The sequence below is a fragment of the Terrapene carolina genome, unplaced genomic scaffold (assembly GCF_002925995.2).
Source record: "Terrapene carolina triunguis isolate 2854851 unplaced genomic scaffold, T_m_triunguis-2.0 Scaffold68, whole genome shotgun sequence".
NCBI lineage: Eukaryota > Metazoa > Chordata > Testudines > Emydidae > Terrapene > Terrapene triunguis.
This window is the reverse complement of record NW_020664419.1, coordinates 24679703-24691073: the sequence shown is the minus strand read 5'-3', so window position 1 is coordinate 24691073 and position 11371 is coordinate 24679703. Positions and strand designations below refer to the sequence as shown.

The 11371-nt window shown below is 40.2% G+C and overlaps 1 protein-coding gene across 2 annotated transcripts in view; it reads right to left on the bottom strand.

Annotated features, from left to right (window-relative positions):
• Positions 1-6042: 6042 nt before the first annotated feature.
• LOC112107197 (maltase-glucoamylase, intestinal-like) overlaps positions 6043-11371 on the bottom strand; it is a 102374-nt gene continuing 97045 nt past the window's right edge. For both annotated transcript variants that reach the window (XM_026648971.1, XM_026648972.1), the window contains one exon: positions 6043-6128. In XM_026648971.1, the coding sequence (XP_026504756.1) occupies positions 6069-6128 (60 nt within the window). In that variant the 3' untranslated portion in view covers positions 6043-6068. The remainder of the gene's footprint in view (positions 6129-11371) is intronic.

Genomic DNA, 11371 nt, shown 5'->3' with positions numbered 1-11371 from the left:
CTTACCCCAAGGAACCAATCACTGTCTACCTTCCATAAGGGTCACAGGACCCCTGACTATTACCCCGAAAGGACTGAGTATTAGGGGCCCTACTGGAGGACTGGAGTCATAACAAGAAATAGACACAGGACTAAATGATTGACAGCGTTTAGAAGAAGAAATTGAGTCAGCCTCAGTGTAGCACCCTAATCAGCCAAAGATGGCTCCCGCTGGTGAAAGCAGCCTCAGACAAAGTCTAACCACAATTTTTTTTCTAGCAAAGGTGTGAACTTTTCAGATCTGGATTGTTGAGACACTATATAGTCCAAAGGGTCCGAATTCCTGTGTTCATCTTCAGGAACTCCATACAAGAGGTTTGCCCAAAACAGGAGGGATGCTAGAATTGCACATACCTGTTGAAACAATTTGGGTTCAAATGGATTTGTGTGTAATTTCACCCACAACCACAAATCAGGTGAAGAGTTCATTGGCCAGGACCTCTGCCACTGTCACCGCCCCTTGGTTCATCATTGGGTAAACTTCAGGACATATAATATAGTAGTTCATAGCAATCAGAAGATATTGATTGTCAGACTCTGTCTCAGGCAGAGGTCAAAACACATCAACAGCAATGTGCTCCATTGTTGTGCTTATGAGCTATTGCTGCATAGGGGCTCTCCCTGTGTTAGGGAGACCCTTCTTTGCAATCCAAGCAACACATTTCCTATGCCAGTTTTCACATCCTGCCTGTATGTTATCCAACAGAAATTCTCTAAGGTTTTTCCAGTCCCAAAATATCCATCAGTTTTGAAATCATGACAACCTCAGAAACTCCCTTTTTAATATATTTGATGCAACCAGCAGATACCTGGCTCGATCATCTGTTTGTTTTTCCATCTCCTGTACAATATTTATTTTTAATTTCCAAGTTTTCCAACAGTCACCAGAAAGCTTTTGTTGTGGTATTCTGAAGGGAGACAGAAGAGGCACTTTGAGTCTTCAAGATTGATAGGAATAGCTCCTTTGCAAGAAGAGCAGGTCTTGAATCTGAGGGACTTGGTCTCTGCCATGTCCAAGGGAGTCCTGCTTCTGGAGGCAGCGTGTGGACTTGAAGACCTTCAAAATCCATGTTTTAAAATGCCAATGGATTAAAATAATAAAACTAACGTATCTAATTATCCAACTAGAAAGATGAATTGCATGGTGCACAGAGATGCAGACACTGCAAGTGTTCTGTCTCTCAGCCATGGGCAGTAAGAAAGAACTGGAGAGTGGGAGTGACCACCTCACCCTTTATGCCTGTGGCTACAGAGGGCGTGTAGGTGCAGCTCCAATGGGCATGCATAGTGCAAGTGCTGCTCCAATGGACACACACTGTGCTCCTATGGACACTGCTGCTCAAAAGATTCCAATCTCAGATGCACGGGGGATATGCACACCAGAAGTGGAATACATGTGCAGTCACTTGAAGAAAAATCATAGTAACTTCTGCATGTTGTGGTAGCTTTCCAGCAAAGGAAGGATGGGCTGTGGTTGAGACCTGCTTTGACACCCAGGGGCACCTTAGCCACTAAATTTCTTGTGGATCTGAAGCAGTCCTTTTCTTTTTGCTGAATGTTTCTCACAAGCAGGAAATAGTAACAAACAAAACCACCGTTGCAAAATGCAAGCCTATGGCGCTAGTAAATGCTAGCATAGAAGAAAATTACAAGGGGAAAGGGGTGAGCTCAAAGAGTGTCTATTGGACTTGTTGCAGCACAGTGCTGTATATTTAGATGATGGGCAACAGAACAGTCTAACAGACTTTCTAGTTGGGAAAGATTGGTACTGGGGGAAATTGACCTATTAAATGTTTACCCATAGCACACCATTTACCCACAGCAAAGTGGAAAGAGGCCTTACAGGTCATTGAAGAAATGTACCAGGAAGACATAATTGAACCTTCAGTGAATCCTTGGGCCTCACTCACAGTTCTGGTTAAGAAAAAAATATCAGCACCAGATTCTGTGTAGACTATAGAAAATTAAACATACTACTTTAAAGAATTCTTATCCATTACCACAAATAGATCATACCCTGGATGTTGTAACAGGTTCAGTTTTGGTTTTTCACACTGGATCCAAAGTGGGTAGTGGAAATGGATTCACAGAATGAGATTATGATATCCTGTGACAATTTAAAGTGATGGTTTTGGGCTTGTCCAATGCTCCTCCCATATTTGAAAGGCGAATGGAGAGAATATTGCATGGCAGGCCTCTCTTAGCCTTGGGGATATACCTAAATTATATATCTTGGTATATGCTGAAAACCTTTGAACAGGAACTGATACAGTGACAAATTTAAGGCCGCCAATCTGAACCCAAAGAAATGTGAAGCATTTCAAAGAGAGATACTTTTCCTCAGGCACACAATCAATCAGTGAGGGGGGAATTTGCATTGACAAAAAGAAAACTGAGGCTTTGAAAGGGGTTTTGAAAATGGACACAGATGCTAGTGCTTATGGTTTGGGGGCACTATTGGATTTGAGAGGGTGGTGACTTATTACTGCAGAAGTCTAACTCTGAGCTGTGATGCACATATACCACACAAGTGCTGCATATGCTTCTCCTTTTCAAAAAGGACTCAGATGTCCAGAGGGGCTTGTGTGAAGGGCTTCCTCAGCACCAGAAGGTGACAAAACTACTCCATCAGCCCAGACTACCGCTCAGAGCCTCTGGTAAACCAACAGACCACACGAGACTCCAGAACCCATTTGGCATCAAGGAAATCCCATTCAGCCAGAACCTCCTTAATGTCTTCATCCCAATCCTCTGAAGAGAGAGGATGGAAGGAGGGTTGCTCTTGCGGTAACTGGAGATACAGATCTTCTACACCAAATGGTCACTAGCCAACCTCTGCAAAATCTCTAGATGCCAGCAACACACCCAGTACTGGCAACCAAAGGTTGAATCATCTAGCACCAAGGCAGCCAACACTGAAGCCAGCAGCACAAGGGTGCTCTTTGGATTGCCCCACACTGATGCTGGAAGTCCTGATACCAACAGAGTACGGTCAGACTGAGATTTTCACCTATGGTACCAAAAGCCTCAGCACTGCCATCCTCCATCCTGGGTTGTTTCAGGTAGGGGGGAAATTTGGTGATGAAGTCAAGTATTTGTTTGATGCAGTCCTGTTTATTTACAAAGAATGTAAATAAAGTGCTGTTTTCCTGAAGACAGAAGGAATCAAAGGAGACAGTTTCTTTGCTTACAGTTTCAGGCCTCTCTCCAGCCAGCACTCTAACCAAAAGCTCTCTCCTTTTACTTTTTTTTTTTTAAGGTCATGCTACAAATGCTTCTCTGAGCTTCTTTGATGCCTTCTCTGTTTCTGTCATGTTTTTCCTGCTTCTCGTTCACACATGCAGCTCCATCAAACATTATCCAGCCTCCTGCATTTGCATTCAGCTTCCAGTCAAACCTCTACCCACATAGCTCAGATTCCTAACAAGCCTTGCAAGTGATCAGTTTTGGGTGGTGACTTCTGTTGTTTCAGCTATCAGTTCCAAAAATTGCTTTTTACATTTATCCTGAATAAAGGGCAGCTGTTATGCCCACCGGCTTCAACAAGATTTCACCCAACCCCCAGCATAGCAAAATCCTTCTTCACTGCACGACAATACCCTTTAAATATGCAAGTAATCATTTGATGTCAGTGGGACTACTCATGTAATTAAAGTTACACACATCCTTTAATACCTTCCTGAATCAGGAACAGAGGGAAAATCAAGGCTGATAGAGGCTACTTTACCACTAGTATAAAATTTCAGCCACTACTGCATAAAGATTCCATATGGAAGCATACTGTAACTCAGTACTACTGATTGGAAGGGAACCAATTATCTGGAGAAACTGGAATGAGAATGGTTATTAATACTGCTTCAGTTAATTTGGTGTTACACTTTTAAGAAGTTCAAGGTGACAATTCTCAAACTTGTAAAAAAGCATTTCTGGCAGCATCTGCAATTAAAACATCTATTAGTAAACTGGTTTGGCCCTCATGCTTTCGTAGCTATGGATGTACTTAAATTCATCCAGAACGTTGTGTCTTGCAATACATCGACAGAACCTATGTCTCATTAATTCAATTTAATATTGATAAATTTCAATCAGTGTGAGAGTGAGGGAATTATGCAGCAGAATGTTATAGAATGCAATAAAAGAAGTTTCTATTGACTTATAGCTCTATTTGATCCAGCAGGGGAAACACACACACACACACACACACACACACACACACACACTCTCTCTCTCTCTCTCTTTCTTTCTCTCTCTACTGGACCCTGTCCTGTCAGTGTCCCTCTATATAAAGTGGACATCAGCAACAGATCAAATGTCCACGATACAGGGGTGCCCTAGGCATGGAAACTATTGCATATGTTATGGAGTTCTCAAATTATAGAATTCTGGAAGGAGAATTAATTTTATGCTAGGATGTGATATTGCTTTCTACCAGAGGTGGGTGGGTTTGTTTGATTTTTGTTTGTTATTGTGGGTAGGTGGGAGTGCCTTACCATTAGAATTAAAACTAATGGTCTCAATAAAAATAGTTCCTTCAAGCTATGTCAATGATGAAAAGAATGGTCTTTCAATACCGGTAATAAAAAACTTCACAATTAGGAATACATACTTAGTAATATAGTGGCTCTCAACAGAAGTACTTGCAAATGAAGAGAACTACTAGCATTTAATATTATGTCTTCATGGTGGAAATGTCTGCTTAACAAAACATTAAAAAGAAGATGTCCGTATTCCTCTCTCTACTTGGTAACTAATGGGTTTTTTAAAAGTACATAAATGCTCTGACCCCATGCTGTGTGCGCCACTGTCTAAGTTGTGGCTATAAGAAGCAGTAGGTGCATTGACCATTTGTCACTGTGAGGGGTTCCCTAATAACGGGAAAAGTATCCACAGAAAATCGTATGGGATTTCTTCCTCAGAAACTGAAAAATAACATTGGAACTCCCCTGAGCCCTCCCTAAAGTTTTGTAGGACTTCTCACTATGCTTGTAGCTATCTACTCAACTGTATAGCCCAGATTCTTCACGGTGTCCGAGCTGCACTCACTGCAATTCAGGACAGTGGGAAGGGAGGCAAAGATGGCGTCATGCAACAATTATGGTCTTCAGATTCTGGGGTGTGTTTTGGGTTTAGAGTGTATCCCTGCCTGGCCAGGGAAAAGTATAGTGTCTGGTATAAGCTAGTGCAGCCATGCCCACAGCCTCAAGGGTTCATTCATCAGCCAGAAAGAACTGGAGTACAAAGTTGCTCCAGCCGCTCTCCCATCCCTCGACCATCTTTATGTCAGGGACTGAAAGGTAGGTGGAGTACAGCCACTATTCCAGTTGTATTCCTTCTGGTAATTCCCCTTACAAAACAGGACTACCCATGTAGCTGGTTAAGCTGAGTTTCCAGTTGGTTTGTGACTGCATAGTGGTGCAAAACAACCAGAGCAGGGGGCCCAGAATTGGATCCTACATCTTTAAGGATGGTGTAGAAGACAACAAAATGAACACTTTTATAGGTCAAGATTTGAGAATAGTCATTTCCGTCCGTGATGACAGCAATATTCCTTGTCTTCTCAGTTACCAGAGGGTTTCATCTATCTAGTTAAGCTGGTTATATTTGTAATATTCTTTTTAACCTCAATTTTTGTTATATTTATGATGGGCAGAGAGAGATTCCAAGATCCTGCACCCTTTGAGATTCATGGTAAAGCTCCCATTGACTTCAGTAGTGCAGGATTGAGCTTCAAAAGAGGGAAGACTTTTTTCCAGGTTTCTTTTCTTCTATGGGATATGCAATAGTTTGAGGTAGTTTTCAGCACATAGTGACTATTACTGAATTGTCTATAATTTTAGTATTCCTTTAATTGAAGAATTGTTGAATTAAAAGCATAAAATAGTTATTTACATTCCACTTAGCTATTCTGGTATTAAAAAATACATCAGGAATGTAAGCAACAAAGATTGATTTTTTTATTTTGACATTAAAATCAGAATGACATTAAAATTTGAGATTCATTTATGTTGAATTACACACTTTCTTAATATTCTACTGAAGTATAATGTTCAGCTCCTCAGTAAGTGGTACAGAAATCTGTAGGGTGAGTTTCTGTGGAAAAAGTGAAACAAATGTAATTAAGAAATGTATGCTTAGTTAATATAAACTTCAGCTCCAAAGCTAAGAACAAGAACATAAGTTTGAGTATAGACCGCTATAAGACCTTTCACTTGACCCTATAGGCAAGATGCAGTCGGTGACAAACTGGATGTAAGTTCTGAAGAGAAGTCCCTAAATTCTTTAGCACTTTGGTGAAAATTCTGGAAATTCTGCAGCAACTTCAAATAAATTAATAAAATGAATTAAATGTGAAAATTAAAAATCAAATCAGAGTAGTAGTCCCAATGTTAATCTGATACTAAATTTAATTTATTTTATGCTGTCTCCTTATTTTCAGTTTCCATATTGCCACAGATTCTTATCTTTAGGTTTCAGAAGCAACAACTCATTATGATGAATGGGAGAAATTCATACTCAGCCTTTTTTTTTTTTCCCCTCAGGTTCCTTACAAATTTGAGTACACATTACTGCATTAACCCTGAAAATGTGAACCAAGTGTAATCTCTGCAACTATGAGAGCTAGAAGAAGCGATCTTTTGTAAAATGAAAGATGAGAATCTACAGCACAATTCTACATGAAGGGGTGAATTCTGTGGCAAATTCGGTAGCCTGAGAATAAAGGGGTTGCCTATAAGCATTTCAACATTTATAATTTTGTATGAGCTCATCCAACAATAAATCTTATGTATTCTGGCTGATACTTTATGTGCAACGGTATTAACATCATACTAGAGTAGGAGTAGTGCCTAAATAATTATAATTCATCAAGGATAGTTCTATACAAGCACTTAACTTATATATTGATTTTAGTAAGGCTTTTTGACATAGTTCCACATGACATTCTCATAAGCAAACAAGGAAAATGTGGTCTGTACACAAGGGAAATTGCTATAAGGTGGGTGCAGAACTGGTTGAGTATGGTCTTTCAAAGAGTAGTTATCAATAGTTCACTGTCAAACTGGGAGGGTGTCTAGTGGAGCCCCATACGGGACAGTCCTGGGTTCGGTACTATTCAATGGATAATGGAGTGGAAAGTAAGCTTGTAAAATTTGTGGATGACACCAGGCTGGGAAGGTTTGCAAGCACTTTGGAGGATAAGATTAGAATTCAAAATGACCTTGACAAATTGGAGAATTGGTCTGAAATCAATAAGATGAAATTCAGTAGAGACAAGTGCAAAATATTACCTGTAGGAAGGAAAAATCAAATGAGCAACTACAAAATGGTAAATAACTGGCAAAGTGGTAGTTCTGTTGAAAAGGCTCTGGGCATTATAGTAGATCACAAATTGAATATGAGCCATCAACATGATGCAGTTGCGAAAAAGTCAAATATTCTGTATTTACAGGAGTGATGTATGTAAGACATACATTGTCCCACTCTGCTCGTGCTGGTGAGGCCTGAGCTGGAGTACTGTGTCCAATTCTGGGTGCCAGGCTTTAGAAAAAGATGTGGACAAACTGGAGAGTCCAGAGGACAGAAACAAAAATGATAAAGGATTTAGAAAATATGAAAAAAACCTGACATGTTCAGTCTTGAGAAAAGAAGACTGAGGGGAGACCTGATAAATATGTTAAGAGCTGTTATGCAGAAGATAGTGATCAATTGTTCTCCATGTCCATTTTAGTTGTAGTGGGCTTAATCTGTAGCAAGGGAGATTTAGGTTATATATTAGGAAAACTTTCTAGCTATAAGGGTCATTAAATTCTGGAATAGGCTTTCAAGGGTGGTTGTAGAACCCGCATTGTTGGAGATTTTTAAGAACAGGTTGGATAAATACCTATCAGTGGTGGCTTGCATTTGTCCTGCCTCAGCGCAGAGGAGTAGACCTGATGACTGCTTGAGGTCCCTTCCAGCCCTACATTTCTATGAGTCTTAACAAGTACAAAACCCTCTTCTTGCAGTATTCCAAAAGAATCTGATCTACCCCCTTTCTCGTAGAGAGGGCTGGATCCATCCAAAATAAGCATGAGCAGCCACCATCCCACGGAAGTTATAGAGCTTCCTGAGCTACCTAGCCTGAAGATTAACCCAACTCCCAAAAAGCAAACAACAGTAACAAGAGGAAGGCTCTAAGACTGGCAGCAGCCCTAATAAAATACCAATTAGCCCCCAACAAAGTGATCCGTGTCGAAGAGAAAGAAGGACCTTCCTACTCTCAGGTCATTTTTGTTTATAATTCAACCCAGCTAGCAGAACTCCTCCATTGTTCTCCTGCACCCATTACATGGGGATTTCTACAGCTCTTAAGGTGTAATATTCTCGTGGGCTGCTGTACAGCTTCAGATGTGTGGGGGTGGGAAATGGTAAACAGTCCTAACAATTAGAAATAGTGGCGTACAGGAGATGGGGAGTTCATTACACACTAAACAGATTGTTGTTGATTTTCTTCCAGAATAAAATGTAAAGAATCTGTTTTAAAATGTGAAAAAAGAGATGCATAATTATAGTGAAACAGACCATGTCACAGAACGCAAACTGTAATGCACAGCACCACTAATGATTCTGTCTGTGATATTTTTCCAGAACCTCATTGTTCTGCCAGATACAATATTTCCCTACTTTTCACCACTTGTTACCAAGAAATCTGTATATAAATAGAAGTTTTCTTCTCCATAATCTGCCTGCTCCTCCTGATTAATTCATCCATTAAAGCTCCAGAGCAGTGTTCGTAGTATCATACTATAAAAGCATCTCTGGTAATGAATTCTGTGAAATCAGAAATGTTGGCTCACAGCATCACCAAATGAAGGAGCTAGGAGGAAGAAGCTGATTATTAAATAAACTGTTTCTATTTATACACAAATACCTTAGGGCTCTAGTGTGTATTTATACACAGCCCACAGTAAAAGGCACCGCCGAGGCAAAATTCCTTTCTGAATTCTCTAGTGCACAGGGGAAGCATGCTTCCTGCTATATCCCCTCAGGCTCAAGGAGTATAGTTTAATCCCTTGGCCATGCAGGTTCCATTCTAAGTGCAAGGATAGCAATTGTGCCTCATCCTTAGGCAAACCATACAAAGTCTCCTGTACACTGACACCCATGTCAAGTCCTGGCATATCTGTGCATTTGCAATCAGTAACAGTATAGTCCTTGTAGGATACAGAAGTAACCCATCAGAAGCCTGTACAGGACTTGGAACAGATCTATTTTTTCTTCCCGTCATGCTCTTCTAAAGTTGTTTTCACCACTATTGTTCAGATATCCTGTTCTAAGAAGAGGTATTCTTCATACCAGACTGCTAATCTGAGAAGCTTTTCGTAATTATTAGAGTCAAACTTCCTAGAAGTAAAGCTTGAAACGTGAAAACAGTAGTTGAACATTCAACCATATTGAATCAATACCCCACAAAAGCTGCATTTAATATTGACTAGTTTTTTTTCTTATCAACTGGAATTTCTTTCAGACTCTTTCCCATACACAACCCCTCCCTAAGTATGAATTATTTATGTTTCTAATAGCAAGTACCACTTCTTTGTTCTTGCACAGCATATTTTATTTTAACAGAGCCTCAGGACTGCGTGAAAGTAGTGAGGTCTGTGCCTGTTTTTGTTTGTTTTTAAATACACTGGTTGTAAGTTTCTTAGAACTCCAAAATGGTGAATTTACTGCTGAGTTTTCCATAGTAGAAACCGCCTCAATCAGCTGGGCAAGGCTGATGGCAAAGATGTGATGGATCTCTGGCTGGGAGAAACATATTCTGCTGTTTTAAAGTACTAGATGGTTCAATTAATGTAATTTTTGTGGGGTTGGAGACTTTGCTACCACATGCTATTGAGTGGCTATTCCTTGTAATTTTAAATAATTGTTAGGGCAGTGAGATCTGGGGTAGCTGCCTTGTTTGTGTTTAAAAACAAAAAAGAATTATTTTGTAACAACTTCTGAAATCTTTGTTGATCTCTTTTTTTTGTTTTCATCTGTTTCCATGCTGTTGTACTAGGGGCTTGCTTGACTGGTTCCTTCCAAACATATTTCTATGGAGTTTATTCTCCTCTCCCACTCCACATTAAGTTTGTGCTGCTTTCAGCTTATTCAGACACAGTTCTGGTGTTAAAAAATTTCCTTTGAGGGGATTCTGATAACAGTTATTTATGGCATTTTCCTCTAAAAGTGAGTAATCCATTTTTCTTCAAGGCAGAAACTTATTCTCTAATTTTGTTTGCTCAATGGATTTCTTCAGTAAGAATAATAAGTAATAAGTAGTGTAACATAGCAAAAACCTTGTATCTGTTGCTTGATAGTTTGACTCTCTCTCTTTGATAGGCGTAAGCCCTTAGAAACACCTCTTTTTACCTCCACTGATGAAGAACTATGGGAAAAATTTGGGTACCATTCACCCCTTGCCAATTGCGAAGCCCAGCTCTGCAGGGTGTTTGGGGATGGAGCATAGGTGGGGAGGTTACCAAGGTGGGAGGATCTTCCACTGTGCTGATCCTGTCTTTTCCCCTGTGGAGAAGGAGGCTAAGGACACAGAGGATATTCCAGTTATTGGGAGTAGCCTTGGTTTCTCTTTCACAACCAAAAGGAGGATTCCTCCATCCTCTACGTGTGGATCTCCATAGAGACCTAGATGAGACACTCTGTTTGGGCACTGGGTTTACCACTTAGCATACTATGGTAGTTACAGCTTGAATCACTGGTTGATATAAAAACAAATTAATTTATAAAACAAACATTTTAAATAGAATCATAGAAATGTAGGACTGGAAGGGACCTTAATAGTTCATCTAGCTCAGTTTCCTGCATTGAGGCAAGACTAAGTATTTCTAGACCAGCCCTGACAGGTGTTTGTCTAACCTGTTCTTAAAATCCTCCAGTGACAGAGATTCCACAACCTCCCAAGGCAATTTATTCCAGTGCTTAACTACCTTGACAGTTAGGCGGCTCTTCCTAATGCCTACCCAAATCTCCCTTGCTGCAATTTAAGTCCATTATTTCTTGTCCCGTCCTCAGCGGTTAAGGAGAACAAATTTATCACCCTCCTCTTAACTATGATCTTTTACATACTTGAAGACTATGTCCCCTGCTCTCTGGCTTCTCTTCTCCAGAAGAAACAAACCCAGTTTTTTCAATCTTTCCTTGTATGTCATGATTCATAGATCTTTAATAATTTTTGTTGCTCTCCTCTGGACTTTCTCCAACTTGTCCACATCTTTCCCGAAATGCAGTACCCAGAACTGGACATAATACTCCAGTTGAGACCTTAGCAGTGCTGAGTAGAGTGGAAGGATTAC